This window comes from Hyperolius riggenbachi, chromosome 9 (assembly GCF_040937935.1).
Source record: "Hyperolius riggenbachi isolate aHypRig1 chromosome 9, aHypRig1.pri, whole genome shotgun sequence".
Lineage (NCBI taxonomy): Eukaryota > Metazoa > Chordata > Amphibia > Anura > Hyperoliidae > Hyperolius > Hyperolius riggenbachi.
This window is the reverse complement of record NC_090654.1, coordinates 8,724,474-8,747,195: the sequence shown is the minus strand read 5'-3', so window position 1 is coordinate 8,747,195 and position 22,722 is coordinate 8,724,474. Positions and strand designations below refer to the sequence as shown.

At 46.6% G+C, this 22,722-nt stretch overlaps 1 protein-coding gene and 2 non-coding genes across 3 annotated transcripts; all 3 read left to right on the top strand.

Annotated features, from left to right (window-relative positions):
• Nucleotides 1-7: 7 nt before the first annotated feature.
• On the top strand, nucleotides 8-22,593 carry GNL3 (G protein nucleolar 3). Its single transcript, XM_068251884.1, has 15 exons — nucleotides 8-104; nucleotides 2,583-2,641; nucleotides 4,035-4,184; nucleotides 4,338-4,433; nucleotides 6,398-6,475; nucleotides 9,652-9,784; nucleotides 11,587-11,690; nucleotides 12,892-13,030; nucleotides 14,886-14,973; nucleotides 16,660-16,834; nucleotides 17,219-17,361; nucleotides 17,438-17,568; nucleotides 18,723-18,916; nucleotides 19,549-19,594; nucleotides 22,307-22,593. Exons 1-15 carry the CDS (start codon nucleotides 92-94, stop codon nucleotides 22,396-22,398), a joined length of 1,641 nt encoding a protein of 546 aa, XP_068107985.1. The 5' UTR covers nucleotides 8-91; the 3' UTR covers nucleotides 22,399-22,593.
• Nucleotides 9,839-9,916, top strand: LOC137533743 (small nucleolar RNA SNORD19). Its single transcript, XR_011024208.1, has one exon. It is a non-coding gene; the product is annotated as a small nucleolar RNA SNORD19 (small nucleolar RNA).
• Nucleotides 13,074-13,146, top strand: LOC137533744 (small nucleolar RNA SNORD19). Its single transcript, XR_011024209.1, has one exon. It is a non-coding gene; the product is annotated as a small nucleolar RNA SNORD19 (small nucleolar RNA).
• Nucleotides 22,594-22,722: the final 129 nt, after the last annotated feature.

Genomic DNA, 22,722 nt, shown 5'->3' with positions numbered 1-22,722 from the left:
CGGGCACGCCGGGGGCCGGATATGACGTGCGGTGCGGGGGCGCGCTCTGCCTCTTTCCACGTGCTGCTGTCCCCGAGGCCGGAGCGCAGTCATGAAGCGGCCCAGTGAGTGACTTTATACTGTAGAATAATACATAGCTGACTGTATATACGGAGATATGGGGGAGGGTTTGCCCACATTACCTGCTATACAGGGTACTACTATATACAGATATCCTACAGGATAGAGTCAGTGGTGCCATGTGGCTGTACATACATTAAATACAAAATAAGCTTTATAGGCAGGACCAAATACATTTAGCATTGCCAAAGCAAAACATCAGCATGGGAGGTGGTTGTAGGGAAAAGGGGAGGGCATGGGGCATAAAGGCCATAGAGGAATATACACACACACACTCACACACTCTCACACTCTCACACTCTCACACTCTCACACTCTCACACTCACTCTCTCTCTCTCTCTCTCTCTCTCTCTCTCTCTCTCTCTCTCTCAGCCTGGGCAAGGTCTGTCACTAATCCGACACACACGACCACCCATTCTGGCCCTGTCCTCCTCCGGCTCTCTGCAGTGTCTCTGCGTCTTGTCCCTGCACATGTGCAGTGCTAAAAAGCACCGACACGGACAAAGCAGGACGCAGAGACACGGAAATTATATAAAGAGACTAGTGACCGTTAGCCCATTTGAAAACGGGAAGGTCTGTCAGTAATCCGCCGTGCGCGCACTCACGACCTTCCCGTCTGGCCCCGTCCTCCGGCTCTCGGCGGTGTCTCTTCGTCTTGTCCCTGCACATGCGCAGTGCTAAAAAGCACTGACACGGAGGGACGCAGGACACTTGTCTATTATATAGCATGTGTGTACAGCCACAACATGACATCACTGACTGCCATATAGGATATATGTAATCTAGCTGTATGTATGGAGATATGAGGCGGGGCTCTGCTGCTCACATTACCTATCATATGTTATATATAATGTATGGTATGTACAACCATAGCATGACACCACTGGCTTTAACCTATAGAATATGTATATTATTAAGACTGTCTCCTGCTTACAACCAGGTAGTCCTGTGTTATAGAGTATATAGTGAAACTGCCTTCCCCCGTGAATTCCACAATCGCACTCCAGTACACATGCACACCCAATCGCGCTCCTGTATCCGGGAGTGTAATGCACAGAATGCTCCTGGCCGAGTTGGTATGATTGGGGCGCGGTTGGGCCACACGTGTAGTGAAGCGTGACTGGGGAATATCCTGGACCAGAGGGTGGAGTGTCGGAGCGGCTCAGGAGGGTGGCGAGGGGGCCAACAGCCTACATGGGGCTGGAGGGAAGTCCCAGAGAAGTATAAATGATTATACTTAGCCCCAGGGTTCCTTTAAACTACTTATAAAGCAGCTTATACAGTACTGTAACATGTAATAAAGAAAAGTACTGTATATTTTGTACATGAAGATAACTTAGTGCTAGTATGGTTGAGGTAAACCAATGAGAAAGTCCATAGGGAAATTCCACTAATGTGATTGGCTGGACAGAGCCCTCTTGAGCTGCTAGCTTTCAGATAGGTTGTAGTAATGATACGCCCACACTATTCAGCCAATTAGAATGTATATAGATACTAAAGAACTATATAGGTGTTGGAAGAGGGCCATTAGACACCAGGGAACTTTATAAGGGAGTAAGGTGGCCAGTTGAGGTTGGTCCTCGGCTAGGTTCCGGTGTTCAATGTCGGCCCACATTGGGTATCATTCATAAAGCATTTCCGCATGCGAAATGCTTAATACCGGTGACTTTACCGACCACTCTGCAAAATCCCCATTCATAAAGGCTCTTTCCGCATGAAAAGCTGACAGAGCGATACATTTCCGCCTTGTGCGGAGTTTTTCTAGATTTATCTAGAAAAAGTAACAAACACGTCCATTCATAAAGATTAGAGCAAGCGGTATCCGGAAGGAAAATACCGCTTGCTCGACAGTAGCGATAGGCGGGCGGATTACATGTAAATGAATGGGACGGACCTCCCAAGCAGCATCAGACAGAGGAGCGCACGGAGGGAATCGGGCAGCTTTTATGTTTCCGCATGTCTTCCGCCACGCTACCGCCAGCTTCCTCCAGAAAACCTCCGCACTTGTATCGCAACAGGCAACTTCTTTATGAATGCCCACCCAGAAGTCTTAATTACCGGTTGCGGAGAAGAACGGTGTTTTCCCGCACTACCGACAGCCTCTTTATGAATGATACCCATTGTATTTGAGTTTGACCTCCCTGCTCTAGAGGGTGTTGTGATTGGAGAACTGTCCCCTGTGAGGTTTCCTGCTGTGTCCCCTAAAGTGCACTAGCACCCCTGTAAGTGTGGTGATATGGGGGGAGGGGGGGGAATTGCACACATAAACTGTTAGGTGACGCCACTGACTCTTATGTAGAATAATATAGCTATCTATATGCAGATAGGGGGAGTGGCTCTATCCTATGGAATGTCATTGTCGTAGCAGGGTAGGTTCAATCTCTCCTGACGTCTCTTGTGTGATGTGACTATTCAGTATTGTTTATACTAATCAGCACATTTATATTCTTGTCATCTGCAGAGCTGCGGAAGTCCAGTAAGCGGATGTCATGTAGCAAACGGTTTAAAATCCAGAAAAGGGTACGTGTCTCTGTAACTGCAGGAGATCTCTGCATGGGGGGGCGGAGGGGAGTTCAGTGTCCTGGGCGGCTGACATGAGGATCTATGCTCCTGTTACTGGAGTAGAGGTAGCCATATAGCCAGCGATAATGGGCAGATCCGACCAAGAGACACGGATCTCTAAAGGTGCCCATAGACCTGAAGATTATGGGTAGATTCGACAGAGACAATTTTTATCTCAAATCGAATCTGATTATAGATAAATTTGTCTCTTGTCAATTCTGCCCATACACTACAGGCCGATTCCAGCATGAAATCTTCAGGGAATCGCTTGAGCTCGCTGCCCCCCCATGTGTAAATGTACCCCACGTGTGCATTTATACGTTACCTGTCCTGTTGCAGCCTCAGCACGGTGTCCCATAACCTCTGGGCGGCTCTTCATACACGCTACTGGCGCATAGTGTCTGTCGTCAGACGCTATGCGCCAGTAGTGCATACGGAATACCGCCCTGAGGTTACAAGACACCGCGCAGAGGCTTCAACAGGACAGGTAACGTATAAATGCACACGTGGGGGGCACCGCATTGCGGTGGGGGTTTTGTAGTCTTGTCTCTTGCTCGGAAATCGTTGCCGTACCGCCGCACAACCGACCAAGCAACTTCAGCCCGGCATCTTGCAGCATGTGCGATAGACAAAGCAACAAATTTCTGTTCTGAAATTGGTCGCTTTGTCGGTCGGGCATGCACTTGGCGGCAACGATTTTCATCCAATTCGATTATAATCGAATTGGATGGTCGTTCGGCCACCAAGTCGCCTGGTGTATGGGCACCTTTATTGGAGGTTATTTAGAGAGATCTGTTGGCTGTATAAACATGCTGTCCCTGTAATCCCTGTGCCTGATGCAAGTGTTTCACCTTGTTTCATGAGAGAACCGGCCCTGTATGGAACCTGCCATATTAATTTCTAGTTACACAAAGCAGATTGCCTGGCAGACCTGATGATCTATTTGGCTGCAGAAGTGTCTGAATCACACACCAGAAACAAGCATGAAGCTAATCTTGTCAGATCTGACAACGTCAAAAACCCCTGACCTGCTGCATGCTTGTTCAGGGGCTATGGCTAAATGTATTAGAGGCAGAGGATCAGCAGGACAGCCAGGCAACTGGTATTGCTTAAAAGGAAATAAAGATGGCAGCCTCCATATCTCTCGTTTCAGTTGTCCTTTAAACCAGTAAGATAATCGCGGTCATCTGTGACACAAGCTCGTCCTAGGACGCCTGTGGTGTTTTTGTAATCAATCACAAATGTGCTTCAGCCATTATATTTTGTTTTATGGAGGAATTGCCACACTTTTTCCCTCCTCTTTAATTTTCATCACTAACTTTACTAATGCTATTAAAATAAATCATTTTAGGTCAGAGAACACAATCGGAAAGTTAAAAAAGAGGCAAAGAAAGGAAAACAGTCCGGCAATTACAGAAAGCCGAAGAAAGATCTCAGCGTCCCCAACTCCGCCCCTTTCAAGGAAGACATTCTGCGGGAGGCAGAGCTGCGAAAGCAACAGGTAATGTCTGAATGTTTTATTTGTCTGTGCGGATGGCGGAGGTAACTCTCGCTGCCGGTGCTTGTATTGCTGTTGATTGCTTGTCTGTAGTCCTATGTTTTGTCTGGGTGCCTCTTGGCGTCACTCACAGGTGGTTCTCTTTACTTCCTGCAGAGAGAGGAGTTGAAGAATGCCCAGAAGCTCGCAAGGCAGAAAGAGCAGGAGAAGAAGAGGAAGGAAAAGGAAAGATCCAAATCAAAGGCTAAGAAGGTAAAGATTCATTCGCGATCTGGGTGTAAGCAGCTTCTGCTGTCATTTTCCATGAGATAAGCTGAAGCCGGGATAGCTGGTATCCATCGAGGCTTCACAGCCAGACGCACACTGCCTGATGTTTTAATAGACTCAGAACAATAAACCCTTTAGCTTGAGTTAAAGTGAATCTGAAGTGAAAATAAAAAAATATACTTACCTAAGGATGGGGAAGGCTCTGAGTCCTACAGAGCCTTTCCTCTCCTCATCCCGTCGTTCCTGCACTGGCTCCCCTGTTGGCAGTCTCCGATCCATCGCGCATGCGCAGTACGTAGAGCCTCGGGTAGCGGCAGAAAGAGCAGTATTTCATCCAATGGTCAGACAGCTAACTGGAAAGCCAGAGCCGGAACGATGGGATCAGGAGAGGGAAGGCAGCATAGAGCCTTCTTCTCCTTAGGTAAGTATCTGTTTTTATTTTAGTTTCAGACTTCCTTGAATATCTGTTAAGTACGAGCGCTTTTGATTGGTTTTCGGTTGATCTGGAAAAAGACATTTATCAGTCAAGCACTGAGAGGTGGTCAATGTTTCCATAGTTTTGTCCTGCATTTTATAAAATGGCCTCAATTTACTTAGGCCATTTGGGTAAATCAACTGTTTGTTAACCCCCCTGGCGGTAAGCCCGTGCTGAGCACGGGCTATGCCGCCGGGAGGCACCGCTCAGGCCCCGCTGGGCCGATTTGCATAATTTTTTTTTAGCTGCACGCAGCTAGCACTTTGCTAGCTGCGTGCAGTGCCCGATCGCCGCCGATCCGCCGCTATACGCGTCGCCGCAGCCGCCCCCCCCCCCCCCCCCCCCAGACCCCGTGCGCTGCCTGGCCAATCAGTGCCAGGCAGCGCCGTGGGGTGGATCGGAGTCCCCTTTGAGGTCACGACGTCGGTGGCGTCATCCTGCCCCGTCGCCATGGCGACAGGGGAAGCCCTCCAGGAGATCCCGTTCTTTGAACGGGATCTCCTGATCGCCGGCGGCGATCGGAGGGGCTGGGGGGATGCCGCTGAGCAGCGGCTATCATGTAGCGAGACCTCGTCTCGCTACATGAAAAAAAAAAAAAAGTATTTGCTGCCCCCTGGCGGATTTTGCCAAACCGCCAGGAGGGTTAAAATACCTCATTTGGTATTTCTGTTCTTATTTTTTAATTTCCTAAATATTTTACAAATGCAGTTGACATTCTGTAAAATAGGTCTAAAATTGTTCGGTGGCCACTTGGTAAGGTAGTCTAAAGTATCGGGTAAATACGGATCCATGCATTATTCTCCCGAATTAACTGGTACAGTAATTCTCTGGATGTTAGCAGAGACACTTCAAACTAAACAAACCTTTTTTGTAGGTATGTTTAAAAAAAATAAAAAAATTATGGTGTGAAGTTTACTATTTGTGTTGCGCTTCATGCAATATGAAATAATTTCCATTACAACAGGGCTAATTTTCCCTGGCGGGGACCAGTTGGTCTACTGCCGGGATATACCCACTGACCACACCCACTTTTGTGAATTCAAAGTTCATGTCGAATAACCAAATATTTTTAGACCAGGTCTAAAACATTCGCTTAAAAAGTTCATAAATTCTACATGAATTGTACTTGCACACCACTGAGTGCAGTATTTTATCTAACATTCATTGGATTAATCTACACTGCTTAGTGAATTGAGGCCATTGAGCGATAGAAAGCAAACATAACCCACTGTATTCTACCCATATGAGAGGAATTGCGTTTTGGGACTGAACATACATTACAGCATTTCCACCATTTATGAACTCATCACTACATGCATTTTGTATTCACTAAACACATCAGACCCTCTTATACAATTTCTCTTTTAGTTTTATTGAGAGAAATTAAGCTAATTTGTGTTTAATCCTTTGTTGGCATTTTTGTATACTTAGAAATTCCGTTATTTGAAATAGTTTTTTTTTTTTTCATTTCAAGGAAGCCCAAAAATCTGCAAAAAAGAACCGTCTATCTGCTAAAAACCCCGCCCAGTCTTTCTGCATAGAAGTCAATAAGGTAAGTTCTAATATGGGGAATCTATCTGGGAAAGTAAGAGAAGTGTATTTAACCTGTACCCGAGGGGAGACCAGCATCGTCTGAACAGTCCCCAAACACTGCATGGCCCCTTATTGCCTCCGGCCTGCCCCCTGTGCTGCTGCTGTAGTGCCGGTTGATGGTATATACAGTATCATGCAGAAAGTGATAAGTTCTTGAAAACGGTGTTGGAAGCAGGTAAAATGGGCAAGTGTAAAGATAAGAGACACATTGAAAAAGACCATATTGTGACGGATAACTGAGTCAAAACATCTTTAAATCTGCATGTCTTCATAGGGGGTGTGGAGTGGTTAGTGCTTACTGAAAGAGGTCCCGCAATGGACACCTACTGACTTTCTTAAGGTGGCCACTAACGATCCAATTTCTAGCAAAAAATCGTTCGAGTGATCAGATATTTCTGAATGGAGAAAAATTTGTTCACTACACCATCAACGAACCGATCTTTGCTTCCTATCTATCAAAACCAATAAGAAAATCCAAATTTTGGTTTGACAAAAATCCAATCGGACGACTATTTTTAAAATCGTTCCTAATTGATTGTACCCATCAACTGAGATTATTTAAAACCAATCCGATCAGATCGCTTGAACGATCTTTCACTAGAAATTGGACTATTAGTGGCCACCTTAAGACTCATTGTGCCCAATTAAAATTCACTTTATCTTGTAAGTTTTCTGCTAGGTGAATTTTCAAATGATAAATAGAATACCTTCTAAGCCAAGCAAGCTAGAAAACTCTCAGAACAGTTTTGGTAGTACCCCCTCACATACTTTTTGATTTTACATTTTTCAGTTGCAGAGTGCAAAACGTATTTTTTTAATTTTAAAGATAAAAATTATCTCCTAGGAGAAAACTAAAAGGGAACCAAAAGTAATTGAAAAAAAGATATATAGATCCCACAGGATTGCTTTACAGATATTTGTGGAGTCCAAGCCTGACCAACGGGGAGCTGCACTGTATTATAGACTGATGGTGTATTATATATAATCAGATACCACAGGACACCTCACAGGTCTTGTGTAGTCCAGGCCTGGGAGCTGCACTATATTATAGGCTGATAGTGTATTATATGTATTATAGATATATAGTCAGATACACAGGACACCTTCACAGGTCTTGTGTAGTCCAGGCCTGACCACCAGGGGGAGCTGCACTATATTATAGGCTGATAGTGTATTATATGTATTATAGATATATAGTCAGATACCACAGGACACCTTCACAGGTCTTGTGTAGTCCAGGCCTGACCACCAGGGGGAGCTACACTATATTATAGGCTGATAGTGTATTATATGTATTATAGATATATAGTCAGATACCACAGGACACCTTCACAGGTCTTGTGGAGTCCAGGCCTGACCACCAGGGGGAGCTGCACTATATTATAGGCTGATAGTGTATTATATGTATTATAGCTATATAGTCAGATACCACAGGACACCTTCACAGGTCTTGTGGAGTCCAGGCCTGACCACCAGGGGGAGCTGCACTATATTATAGGCTGATAGTGTATTATATGTATTATAGATATATAGTCAGATACCACAGGACATCCTCACAGGTCTTGTGGAGTCCAGGCCTGACCACCAGGGGGAGCTGCACTATATTATAGGCTGATAGTGTATTATATGTATTATAGATATATAGTCAGATACCACAGGACACCTTCACAGGTCTTGTGTAGTCCAGGCCTGACCACCAGGGGGAGCTACACTATATTATAGGCTGATAGTGTATTATATGTATTATAGATATATAGCCAGATACCACAGGACACCTTCACAGGTCTTGTGGAGTCCAGGCCTGACCACCAGGGGGAGCTGCACTGTATTATAGGCTGATAGTGTATTAAATGTATTATAGATATATAGTCAGATACCACAGGACACCTTCACAGGTCTTGTGGAGTCCAGGCCTGACCACCAGGGGGAGCTGTGCTATATTATAGGCCAGCCTTTCTCAACCCTTTTACCCTGAAGGAACCCCTGCAAACAATTTTTTAATCTCGAGGAACCCCTACATTTATTTTTCCGGAGGCAAGTAGGTGAGGCTGTAAATGTCACTACCTCCTATTACACTGCCACTCATTCTACTGTGCTCGTGATTATGCTGATCCCCAACTTAGTGCTTCTTTTTACAGTACCCCCTAATATAATGTGCTCTATTATACTTCCCCCACGATGGCGAAAAATACCAGGGAACCCCTGCAGAGTCCTCAAGGAACCCTGGTTGAGAAAGCCGGTTATAGGCGGATAGTGTATTATATGTATTATTATTATTATTTAGTATTTATATAGCGCCGACATATTACGCAGCGCTGTACAGTGTATATTGTCTTGTCACTAACTGTCCCTCAAAGGAGCTCACAATCTAATCCCTACCATTGCCATATGTCTATATTATGTAGTGTAAGTACTGTAGTCTAGGGCCAATTTTAGATGGAACCAATTAACTTATCTGTATGTTTTTGGAATGTGGGAGGAAACCGGAGTGCCCGGAGGAAACCCACGCAGACACGGAGAGAACATACAAACTCTTTGCAGATAGTGCCCTGGCTGGGATTCGAACCAGGGACCCAGCGCTGCAAGGCGAGAGAGCTAACCACTACGCCACCGTGCTGCCCATTATTGTAGATATATAGTCAGATACCACAGGACACCTTCACAGGTCTTGTGGAGTCCAGGCCTGACCAGCAGGGGGAGCTGCACTATATTATAGGATGATAGTGTATTATATGTATTATAGATATATAGCTAGATACCACAGGTCACCATCACAGGTCTTGTGGAGTCCAGGCCTGACCACCAGGGGGAGCTGCACTATATTATAGGATGATAGTGTATTATATGTATTATAGATATATAGTCAGATACCACAGGACACCTTCACAGGTCTTGTGTAGTCCAGACCTCCACAAGTCAGAGCTGTTTTTACAGCACAAAGGGAATGTACACTATTAGGCAGTTGTTAATATTTTGGATAATTGCTTTGAAGTTTGTATTCAGAATTGATTTTAGTAGCTTGACTCATATATGGGTGGGATTTTGAGTATTATTTAGAGTTAGGGGGCCCAGAGATGCAACCTTTCAGATCTGTGGTATCTGAAGATTTTTATTGTTTGATCTCTGTGTGTGTAGATGATCGCGGCGTCGGACGTTATCCTGGAGGTGTTGGACTCCAGGGATCCTCTGGGCAGCCGGTGCCTACAGGCGGAGCAAGCTGTCCTACAGTCTCCAAACAAGAGGCTCGTCCTCGTCCTCAATAAAACTGGTAAGTTCATTTTGGAAGTGTAAATGGCTATTATGATATGCTGATTATTGGTGTGAGATATGAGGAGAACCTTTCTTTCAGTCTGAGCAAACAATGAAGACTGTCAGATCCAACTCTGATCTCATCTGCTGCACAGAATACTGCAATGGATTTCACAGCAGTCAATGAATCTACTGATGGGGGATAAACTCCTGAATATGATTATTATTTAGTATTTATATAGTGTCGACATATTCCGCAGCGCTGTACAGAGTATATATATATACATAGTCTTGTCACTTACTGTCCCTCAGAGGGGCTCACAATCTAATCCCTACCATAGTCACATGTCAATGTATGTATCGTGTGGTGTATGTATCATAGTCTAGGGCCAATTTAGAGGGAAGCCAATTAACTTATCTCTGTTTTTCGAACGTGTGAGGAAACCTAAGTTCCCGGAGGAAACCCACACAGACACGGGCCGAACATACAAACTCCATGCAGATAGTGGCCTGGCTGGAAAATACTGAATTTTATGAGGAAATTGGAGGATGTATAAGACTGATTTCCATAACCTTGGCTTTGCTACAGAGGACTGTAAGGTTAGAGAACACAGGATATGTAAGGAAAGGCAATGCTACATCAGTAAACGCCAGCCTGTGAAGATGGCCCCCCTACAATCAGCAAAAATAAAAATTCCATTGTGTATGGTCAGTGCTATGTTTGTGCCACAAAAATAAAGATTAGCACTGCTTTTGTTTTGAAGATAATAGCAATTACTTTATTTTTTTTCTCCATCCAATGTCGTCACCCAGTTCCTCTACATCCCTGCACGGACATGATGCCAGTATGGATGGGTAGTGCTGTGTTTGTGCCCATTTGTGCCTCAGAAGTCCTTGTATCTTTTATAGTTTTTGAGATATTAAAAGTTTTTATAAAGATCAAAAGTCCCCCCCCCCCCCACACACACACACACACACCTTTGCAAAAACTTTATCTCAAAAACAATCAAAAACACAACTATGATCTTTGCGGCACTGCCCAACCAAACCAGTTTCATGTCCGTGGTCTGTTGCGGGGGCTGGTTGATGTCGTCATTTGGAGAAAAAAATAATTGTTGCTATCTTCTAACAAAGACACTGGAGTTGGTATAAAAATATTCAGACTCTAACTCCTCAGTTTATGAAACCACCGACTTTAGGTAGCCAAAATTGCTCTGAACCCTGCACTCCAGCTCCACAGCCCTTGCAGGGCTATGGCGTGGGTACAAAAATCATCTGACCCCGATTCCTTAGTTTATGAAACCACCGATGCCAGGTACTCAAAAATTGTTTTGGCTCTGACTCATCGACTGACTCCACAGCCTTGTTCTAAACAAAAGCAGCACAAAGCTTTATTTTTGCAGCACAAGTGTAGCACTAACCAAACACGCTGGAAGTTTTTATTTGTGCTGATTGTAGGGTGTAACTTCACACAGCCTATCAGGATGCGAATAAAGACATACATGCCAGCAAAGCAAGTCATGTATACGGTATGTCAGCAGAACAAATGTATACATCCATGAAGATGGAAATTGATCCACAGGTGTGTCTGGTGATGTATGTGAAGATGAGGGGAGGTTTTGGTCAGAGAAGTTGGGGTGGAGTGATGCAGCGTGTGGTGTAGTAAACGCTACAGGTGTGAATAATGCATACATGTAAGATGCGGTCTCCTCCCCCGATCACACCGGGGCTTGTGAGGTGGGGATTATTCTGCATAGGGCGTGTCGCACATCAAATGACTGAAGTCAAACTTGTGCTTCATACATTTTCTTCCCCCCTTAGATCTCGTTCCCAAAGACAACATAGAGAAGTGGTTACAGATCCTCAGCAACGAGCTTCCAACCGTGGCCTTCAAATGTTCCACAGAAGTGCGAGAGAAGAATCTGGTAAGAATTCCTGGTGGGGCCTCGAATCTATGATGACATCCGATACCACCGATCGGAAATGTCTTTGGTGATTTTTCTGCCGCTGGCCTGTGCTGTGTGTGATGAGTCTTCTGATCTGATTCTCTGATGAGCACAAGATCCAACTCTGAGTACAGCCGGGAGAGGAATGTAACTGGAGACATAGGAAATATTCATTTACTGCAAGAGTTGCCAGCGATGCTCTGCATCTTAGTTTCTCAACCTATGGTACTCGTACACTCGCATGTACTTCTGATGGGTCCAGGGGGTACTTGGGACTGACGTAGTTAAGTAAAAACAAATTTAGAGGGTTGGACAATAATCCTATATAAAAAGCACTTTTAAATTAGTTTTATAGCTAATTAAAGGGAACCTGAGATTTTTAAAAGTGCCCCTATGGCAGTGATGGCTAACCTTGGCACTCCAGCTGTGGTGGAGCTGCAAGTCCCATGAGGCCTTGCAATACTCTGACAGCTCTTAGCATAACTCTGGAGGCAGAGGCATGATGGGATTTGTAGTTTTGTCACCGCTGGAGTGCCAAGGTTAGTCATCACTGCGCTATGGAGTATTCACTTCGGAGGAGGAAGCCTCTGGATCTAATGAGGCTTCCGTCTGCCTCCTCCAGTCTTGTTCCACCACTGGAACTCGCAGAACTCAGCTTGTCTGCGCTTGTTGGCTTCCATGCATGCTAGCACTGTCCCACTGGGTTTTGCTGGGTCAGATCGGGTCTGCGGTACTGCGCAGGCCGGAGCCATCTGCACAGTAGTACAAACCCAAACGGGCTCGGCTATTCCACCTGAGCCTGAGCGGGACAGAGCTAGCGCACATGCCCGGGGGGGGGGGGGGGGGCACTTTTCTGGTGTTCCTGCGCTGGAATGAGACTGCCGAAGAGGACAGAGAAGCCTATTTAACGTTATTTGGCGGCCACGGGGTTTCAAGGGATGCTTACCAAAATGTTGAGAAGCATAGCAGAATTTTTTTTCTTTATTGCTTGCTCATTAACTTGCATGTTTGACCTTCACACGCTGTATTCCTCTCTGAGCGAGTCGCCGTGAGGGTCAGTGTGGTTCTTTCCCTCGTCAGTGGTTTGTGTAATCTGCATCCATTATGGAGTGTTTTGGTGTGCCATGAATTTAGTAAACCTTTTATATGATTGTTTTTCCCCTCTCATCTATTTCTGCAGCCCAGCAATGAGCGGAAGATGAAGTCCAGCGCCATCGATGTGTCTAAAGGAACTGTGTGCCACGGCCGCGACTCCCTGCTGCGCGTCCTGCGGGAGCTCCGCCCATCACCGGAAGGAGGGATCAAAGTGGGGCTGATGGGTAAGAAACTCTGCCCGCTGCTAGACTTACATCTATGTATGCGGAGAAATGAGGAGAATTACTAAGTCTGATGTCCATTGATGACTGTCAGATCCAACTCTGATCTCCCAACACCTGTGATGACTCTTCTGGTTCTCTGAGCACCATGTGATGCTCCCGATACAAGCTTGTCTGAGGTCACCCTGCGTGCCAGCGGTCACTGCTGCACAACCACTCAGATCCAACTCTGATCTCCCGACACCTGTGATGACTCTTCTGGTTCTCTGAGCACCGTGTGATGTCCCCAATACAAACTTGTCTGAGGTCACCCTGCATGCCAGCGGTCACTGCTGCACAACCACTCAGATCCAACTCTGATCTCCTGACACCTGTGATGACTTTTGGTTCTCTGAGCACCGTGTGATGTCCCCGATACAAATTTGTCTGAGGTCACCCTGCATGCAAGCGGTCACTGCTGCACAACCGCATGTTCTGCAATGTCTGCCTCTAACTTTGTACACCCCACACCCTGCATGCCAGCGGTCACTATTGCACAACCACTCAGATCTAACTCTGATCTCCCGACACCTGTGATGACTCTTCTGGTTCGCTGAGCACCGTGAGGTTCCCGTAGAGGACTGGGTTTTCCATTGAGAGATTAAAGCGGACCTGCACTCATAACTTCTTCTGTGCTCTAAAATATCAGCAACAGCATAATAATCTGTAAAGAAAACATTTTTGTTACAGCTGATACAAATCCTGCAATAACTGTGCAGTGTTTACTTCCTGCTTTCATGGAAGCAGAGATATTTTTAACATCCTGTGTTAACAAATTAGCTGCTGTGCAGAGGCAGCCAGCTGACACAGCTGGGAGATGAAATTAGTTGTGATTAGTCACAGATGATGGGGGGAATTACACAGGCTAAACTCTCTACATACACACAGGGTGCATTACTCTCTGTTTTCCTTCTGTCCTGTGCAAGAGTTCAGGTGGACTTTAAAGCGAAACCGTGACCAAGAATTGAACTTTATCCCAATCAGTAGCTGATACCCCCTTTTAAACACGAGAAATCTATTCCTTTTCACAAACAGACCATCAGGGGGCGCTGTATGGCTGATATTGTGGTGAAACCCCTCCTACAAGAAACTCTGAGGACTGTGGTACTCCTGGCAGTTTCCTGTCTGTGAACCTTGTTACATTGTGGGAAATAGCTGTTTACAGCTGTTTCCAACTGCCAAAACAACATGCAGCAGCTACATCACCTGCCAGCAGTAAAAATGTCACCATGTAATAAATGTCAGAATGTAAATCAGGGATTTAACATTTTTCACAATGGGCAAACACTGACTAAATCATTTATACATAATTATTGTAAAAATGAAGCACTTTTTTTTTTTTTTATTACATTATTTTCACTGGAGTTCTTTAAGCGATCCACTTTTGGGTGATTGAAACTTGTGGTGGATCGACTAGTGCCCCACACACTAAAAGCAAGATCCTGCTGATCCTCTGTCACAAACGATCTGAACAGTGTTGTGCCTCCATGCTCTGAAACCTTAAATCCATTATTTCCTATTAAACAATGCACATTGCCTGGCTGTCCTGCTGATCATCTGCCTGTAATACATTTAGCCATAGCCCCTGAACAAGCATGCAGATCAGGTGCTCTGACTGGTGTGTGGCTGGATTTTCCGTGTGCTTGTTTCAGGCAGCTGTTATTGTTTAAAAGGAAATAAACATGGCAGCCTCCCTAGACCTCTCATGTCGGGTTCCCTTTAACACTGCCCTGCACATACCGTAGTTTGGTTTCAGGAGATTTTTATCTTGTATAGAAACTCTCTATGTATTATTTACATTTGATGTTGTTCCCTGTAGGATTCTCCAACGTGGGGAAGAGCAGCCTGATAAACAGCATGAAGGAGAGCAGAGCGTGTAACGTGGGCTCTCTGCGCGGCACTACCAGGTAACAGCGGCACTGATGGGGGAGGGGGGGTGGTATTCCATGTATTATCTGGTGTATGATGAGCCTGACAGATTGGAACTGACCATCTCATGGAGAGTCTATACAATCCAACTCTGAACCTTCTTACGTTGCAGCTGAACAGAGATTACAGGAAACCTGGGCGATTTAAAAAGAAAGCAGAACTTCAGCCTCCTGGATCCTCCAGAAGCTTCCCCCATTCTCCGCCAAGCCGTTCTAAAGCAGGGATCCCCGAAGTGGCACGGACCGGTTTCGGGGGAAATAGCCGAGCTGAACTGTGCAGTAGCACGGACCAGTTTCAGTGGAAATAGCCGAGTTGCACTGTGCAGTAGCATGGACTGGTTTCGGCAGAAATAGCGGAGTTGCACTGTGCAGCAGCACGGACCGGTTTCGGGGGAAATAGCTGAGTTGCACTGTGCAGCAGCACGGACCGGTTTCGGGGGAAATAGCCGAGCTGCACTGTGCAGTAGCACGGACTGGTTTAGGCAGAAATGGCTAAGTTGCACTGTGCAGCAGCACGGACCGGTTTTGGCGGAAATAGCCGAGCTGCACTGCGCAGTACCATGGACCGGTTTCGGGGAAAATAGCCGAGCTGCACTGCGCAGTACCATGGACCGGTTTCGGGGAAAATAGCCGAGCTGCACTGCGCAGTACCATGGACCGGTTTCGGGGAAAATAGCCGAGCTGCACTGCGCAGTACCATGGACCGGTTTCGGGGAAAATAGCCGAGCTGCACTGCGCAGTACCATGGACCGGTTTCGGGGAAAATCGCCGAGCTGCACTGCGCAGTACCATGGACCGGTTTCGGGGGAAATAGTTGAGCTGCACTGTGTAGTATCACGGACCGGTTTCGGGGATAATAGCCGAGCTGCACTGTGCAGCAGCACGGACCGGTTTCTGCGGAAATAGCCGAGCTGCACTGCGCGGTAGCACAGACCGGTTTCGGGGGAAATAGCCGAGCTGCACTGCGCGGTAGCACAGACCGGTTTCGGGGGAAATAGCCGAGCTGCACTGCGCGGTAGCACAGACCGGTTTCGGGGGAAATAGCCGAGCTGCACTGTGTAGTATCACGGACCGGTTTCGGGGATAATAGCCGAGATGCACTGTGCAACAGCACGGACTGGTTTCGGGGGAAATAGTTGAGCTGCACTGCGCGGTAGCACAGACCGATTTCGGGGGAAATAGCCGAGCTGCACTGTGCAGTAACATGGACCGGTTTCTGTGCAAATAGCCGAGCTCGATTGGGTTCTTACTACTGTACAGGAGGCTCAAGCATGGGCTGTAGCCTGGACCCATTCTCGCGAAACCGGTCCGTGCTACGGCATATGCATGACTGGTTTGACAAGCAGTTTTGCGGAGGGGACATTACTGGAACGGCCCAGTGGTGAAGTATGGGGGAAGCATCGGGAACATTCAGTCTTCCCTCTATTGAGGTACCCAAATTGGCCATTTTTTCCCCCTACAGGTTTTCTTAAAAAAAAAAAAAGGGTATATTTGAGTAAACCGGAAAAGATATTTAACTCCTAAAATGGTTAACTGCATTGGGTGTTAAATAACTCTTATCTTTAACTTGTGTATTCAGCTGTCTAGTTTTCTGCTGTAGTTAATTTTTTTCTGTTCCCGCCTTTGAATTATGTCATATCGGCCATTTTTCTTTCTTTCCCGAAGGTTCATGCAAGAAGTGAATATTGATGAAAGCATCAGAATGATTGACAGTCCCAGCATTGTGGTGTCCCCGGATAACCCGCCCGTCACCCTGGTCATGAGGAGCGCCTTGCAGAAAGAGACGGAGGATGTTCTGAAATCTGTAGAAGTTATTCTAGAACATTGTGACAAGCAGCAGGTATGTCACTCCTACAGAAACATTGCTGTGGTTGTGAAACCTGAAATTTACCACTCATCATGGAAATGTAGTGCTCCGAAATATTGTTAGAGGAAAACCTCTTCTGCTAGTCTGATAATTGGTCTTATGTGAGGTGTCTGTATTCATTTTCCTGGTACGCATGCAGGGGAAGCATTCCTAGTGCAGGTTGTGAGTGGGCAGCACCGGCTATTGTCTCCGTACATTTCAGTATTCCTCTCTTTCTCTCTCACTCACTCACTCACTCACTCACTCATGCTGTGTTACAACATTGCAGAAGCTCTTCGGAGCGTTACTAGTGCAGGTTATGTTTAGGCAGCGCTGCATATTGTCTCCATACATTTCAGTATTCCGCTCTCTTCCTAGATCATGCTGCGTTACAACATCGCGGACTTCAGAAGCCCGTCTGAGTTCTTGGACTTTCTTGCCCGCAGGAGAGGGATGCTGAAGAAGGGTGCGGTGGCCGATGCAGAAGCAGCAGCCAGGCTGTTCCTGAATGACTGGATGGGGTGAGATATAATATATACGCTATGCCTTTCCATGATGTAACAGTGATCTGATGACCTCATAAATTGTCTTCCGCAGAGCGAGGCTCAGTTACCACACTCCGCCTGCCGTCTCTTCCAGCTTTCACATCACCAATGAGCAAAGGGCTGAAATGCAGAAAGGAGTGGATGTAAATGCTCTGGATGAGGCGAATGAAAGCGTCATAAAAGGTGAGCGTCATTCCTGGCCCCGCCCAGTGTGGAAGTGCTGAATGTCTATAAAGTTTAGTGATAGTTTGGTTGTGAGCGCAGGGCTGTGTTTGTCGGACGGAGAGTAAGGCATGGCGCCGACTGTGAGCAGCGATTGCACATTGTGTAGTTTTTGCAGCGTGATTTTTGGGTGAGTCAAAGAGCTGTACAATCTACTGAAGGCAGTACAGCAACTTCCTATTTGCGTTTTTTTTTTTATTTTTATTTTTTTATTATTATTAAAGTCTTAACTACCCTCCAGAAAAGGGCATTAGCGCTGCTGTATCTCCAAACAGAAAGACGCCAATGACCTTTTCTGCAAGGGGGTGGGACTACACACCGGAAGCCAGCTGACACAGAGCTAAAAGACCTGGCTGGCAGGTAAAACTTTAAAAGATACCTGAAGTGACAAGTGACATGAGATAGACGTGTATGTACAGTGCCTAGCACACTAATAACTATGCTGTTTCTTTTTTTCTTTCTCTGCCTGAAAGAGTTAAACATCAGGTATGTAAGTGGCTGACTCAGACAGGAAGTGACTACAGTGTGACCCTCACTGATAAGAAAATCCCCTTTTTTACCCCTTTTTTGCTCTCAGAAGCCATTTTCTGCTAGGAAAGTGTTTTATAGTTGGAATTTCCTATCAGTGAGGGTCACACTGTAGTCACTTCCTGTCTGAGTCAGGACTGAGTCAGCCACTTACATACCTGATATTTAACTCTTTCAGGCAGAAAAATAAAAAAAGGAACACTGCATAGTTATTAGTGTGCTTGGCACTGTGCATACACATGTCTATCTCATCCTGTCACATTTCAGTTGGGGTATCCTTTAAAGCAGGATCTTTGCTCACAAAATCGCTTTTTAATGGTGATTCAAAAGCGATTTTGCAGCATTGATATACTTTGCATTGGAGCACAAACGCTGCAGGCTCTGCGATTTGGCCGTATTGCAATCCCTCCTGTGGTGCCCACAGGCTGTGGTCTGGTGTGCTGTACGTATAGACAGCTAGTTTCATTCATGAAATCACAATTCTGGGTCGCTGATAACCATCCTCACATTCCTGCAGGTTCTTCCTGCTGCTGCTTGTCCTCCTGCTGGCTGAGTTTTGAGACTTGTGTTCTGTGATATCCCTTTAGGCTTGAATAGTCCGAGTCCCTCCAGCAGCATCTTATTTAGCTTCTCCCAGATGACAAGCGGTGTGATGGACGAGGCTGAACTACAGGAAGAGGAACCAAAGCCAGAGGAGCAGGAGGAGGAGGAACATGGAGATGATGGTGGTGAAGAGGAGGAGGATGATGATGAAGGGGAGGGAGAGGAGGACATTGAAGAGGTAAAATAATCCTCTGTTTAGTCCCCAGCGTACAGTAGCAACAAACATTAACGTTGAATGCTAGCACAGTATTTTATTTTTTTATTAAAGTGAATCTAAACCGACCTATAAAAAAAAAAAAGTTTGATTATCTGGGGTTTCCTCCGACCCCCTGCAGCTCCTTATCACGCTCCTGTGGACGGCAGCACTTGGCGCATGCGCAGTATGCAGAAATCTCTACTGCATATGCACAGAACGCGATCAAGGACGGGCGCACGGTCAGGGCTGCGTGCATGTGCAGTAGCTGTTGACTTGCCGAGGGCGCTGCGGGGGACTGCAGGATCAGTATGTCACAGGGCGGCTGCGGTGGGCTGGTAGAAGCCCCAGGTAGGAAAACTTGTTCTTTTCTGGTCAGTTTAGGTTCCCTTTATATACCTGCAATATGAATGTCCTACTTTCATGTGTATAGTACAGCGAATGGTCATAGTGTATAGTTCAGGGAATGATGATCAGTGGCTTCTACACACACGCTGGTAAGGTTTTTTTGTTTCAGTTTTTTTTTCGCTGTGTAGTCAGGATTGGAGCGATTTGATGAATAATAAGATATTGTCCAGCTGTGACGGGCGCTGACTTAATTATTCTTTTTCTTACAGGAAAAACCCCAGAAAACCGGCGAGAGTTCAGCAGATAAACAGTCAGGTGTGTACAGAGTGCTTGGAGGTCTATCCTCACACCTCCTCTGGAACTGCTGAGCTGAATTGCCGCAGTTTTATTTCCCCATCGGTTGTGTATGTCCTCTCCAACAGAGCCTGTCTGATGGACCGCTAGAGTAGAGGGTGGCCTTGTTGTCTAGAGAGGCTACAAGCCAAATGCAACACACACTCTCTCTCTCTCTCTCTCTCTCTCTCTCTCTCTCATATGCTGTGTTACAACTACAGAAGCTCTTCGGAGCATTACTTGTGCAGGTTATGTTTAGGCAGCGCTGCATATTGTCTCCACACATTTCAGTATTCCGCTCTCTCTCTCTCTCTCTCTCTCTCTCTCTCTCTCTCTCTCTCTCTCTCTCTCTCTCTCTCTCTCACTCACTCACTCACTCACTCACTCACTCACTCACTCACACACACATTTAGATTTGCCTGCCGGGATACCTTACATTTTTGGTGCACTGGCAGATACCTAACCTTATGCCTCTGGTAGACGCCTGCCAGGTATTCACTTAATGGTCTCCTGCTTGTGGTGGACATAATAGGCAAAGCCCATAAAGAAGAATGGTTGTGCGGTCATAAGCCACACCCCCACATCAGTATAGATAACTTGAGAATATCTGGCAGCCGATAAATATTTGCATATTTGGAAAAAACAGGAGTGTAACTGCCCCTGGGCCCCCCAGTCAAAATTATCAAGGGGGCCCCTAGCACAGGGAGCAGTGTAATGTTTAACTGCATCCAGTCTGCTCCTCAACCCAGCAGCCGCACGCTCTATGCTGCATACCCGACTCCTGATCATGTGACTCCTGATCATGTGACTCCTGATCATGTGGCCTGCATCTGGAGGCAGAGGATGGCAGCACAGAGCGTGCGGCTGCCTGGAGGAGACATGATACAGCACAAAAGCAGGTAATATTACACTGCTCTTTGTGGGGGGAAGAGGGAGCAGACCAGCTGCATCCGGCCTGCTCCCCAACCCAGCAGCCGCACGCTCTGTGCTGCATACCCGACTCCTGATCATGTCGTCTGCATCTAGAGGCAGAAGATGGCAGCACAGAGCGTGCGGCTGCCTGGAGGAGACCCGATGCAACGCTGGAGCAGGTAATATTACACTGCTTTTGGTGGGAGGAGGAGGGAGCAGGCCAGCTGCTGTGCACGCTCTATGCTGCATACCTGATCACACGAGCTGCATCTGGAGGCAGAGGATGGCAGCACAGAGCGTGCGGCTGCCTGGAGGTGTCCCGATGCAACGCTGGAGCAGGTAATATTACACTGCTTGTGGTGGGAGGAGGAGGGAGCAGGCCAGCTGCTGTGCACGCTCTATGCTGCATACCTGATCACGTGAGCTGCATCTGGAGGCAGAGGATGGCAGCACAGAGCGTGCAGCTGCCTGGAGGAGGAGACATGATGCAGCGCAGAAGCAGGGAATATTATACTGCTCCTTGTGGTGGAGAGAGGAAGGAGCAGATAGCTGCATCCGGTCTGCTCCCTAACCCAGCAGCCACACACTCTGTGCTACATACCCGACTACTGATCACGTGACCTGCATCTGGAGGCAGAGGATGGTAGCACAGAGCGTGTGGCTGCCTGGAGGAGGAGACATGATGCAGCGCTGGAGCAGGTAATATTACACTGCTTGTGGTGGGAGGAGGAGGGAGCAGGCCAGCTGCTGTGCACGCTCTATGCTGCATACCTGATCACGTGAGCTGCATCTGGAGGCAGAGGATGGCAGCACAGAGCGTGCAGCTGCCTGGAGGAGGAGACATGATGCAGCGCAGAAGCAGGGAATATTATACTGCTCCTTGTGGTGTAGAGAGGAAGGAGCAGATAGCTGCATCCGGTCTGCTCCCCAACCCAGCAGCCACACACTCTGTGCTACATACCCGACTACTGATCACGTGACCTGCATCTGGAGGCAGAGGATGGTAGCACAGAGCGTGTGGCTGCCTGGAGGAGGAGACATGATGCAGCGCTGGAGCAGGGAATATTACACTGCTCCTTGTGGTGGGGAGAGGAGTGGCGCCCCCCTGAGGTCACAGGGTCTATGGTTGCACCAGTGAAGGGAACATATATAGACCTGTTTGGTACAGGGCTGTCTGGGATGAGGCATTTTCTGGTGCTAGGAGATGCTGATCATTCTACCTAGCAGGAAAATTATATGCAGTTTGGAAATGAACCTGCTGAAAGCTATAGGACGTTCATCTGATTGGCCCAATTGTCAGCTGCATAAAATTTGCATGCAAGTCAGAATTAACTAACATCTTCCATTCTCTCATTTTCCTTCTCTGTTCATGAGAATCCATTTATCTAGCGAGTAATCATACCTGTGCAAATAGTAATTCCAACATTGAAGTACACCTGAAGTGAGGGTGATATGGAGGCTGCCATATTTATTTCCTGTTAAACAACAATACCAGTTGCCTGGCAGTCCGGCTGATCTCTCTGGCTGCAGTAGTGTGTGAATCACACACCTGAAACAAGCATGCATATAATCCAGCCACACTTCAGTCACCTGATCTGCATGCTTGTTCAGGGTTTATGGCTTAAAGTATTAGAGGTAGAGGATTAGCAGGACAGCCAGGTAATCTGCATTGTTCAATAAGAAATAAATATGGTAGCCTCCGTATCCCTCTCACTTTAGGTGTCCGTTAAATCGTTATCAGCTGTAGATGATTTATTTTCTGTTAATCTTCTGTCTTTACAGATGTGGGTAAGAAGACGGCAGGCAAGTCGGTGCAGTTTGATAAAGCGGAGGACGCTGATGATGCGTATGACTTCAATACAGACTTTTTCTGAGACGCATTCTGCGGTTTTATAGCCCAGACCTCCCTGGGAATAGACTTCGGCTTGTAAATACATCCAGAGTATCGGAAGGTCTGGAATGACTTTGTGGCCCGGTGTACATTGTATGTGATGGATTCTGTGAATCTCTTATTCTGATGCTCTGTGTGTGGAAAGTCTATTTCCAAATAAAAATACTACTTGTACAAAGCGTGTGTGTATCTGCTGCTTGTCCTTTCTGGCAACTTTAAGGGAGAGTCCCTAAATTCAATGAAGAGACAAGATGCCGGCTCTAGCTGTACAACCAGCGGGGTGCCCACTAGAGAATCTGTATTGTTA

Bases quoted from the DNA above. Each gene is read 5' to 3' on its own strand.
- GNL3 (XM_068251884.1), top strand. The intron at 4,185-4,337 runs GTAATGTCTGAA...TACTTCCTGCAG, and splicing joins CAGAGCTGCGAAAGCAACAG to AGAGAGGAGTTGAAGAATGC. The intron at 17,569-18,722 runs GTGAGCGTCATT...ATATCCCTTTAG, and splicing joins GAATGAAAGCGTCATAAAAG to GCTTGAATAGTCCGAGTCCC.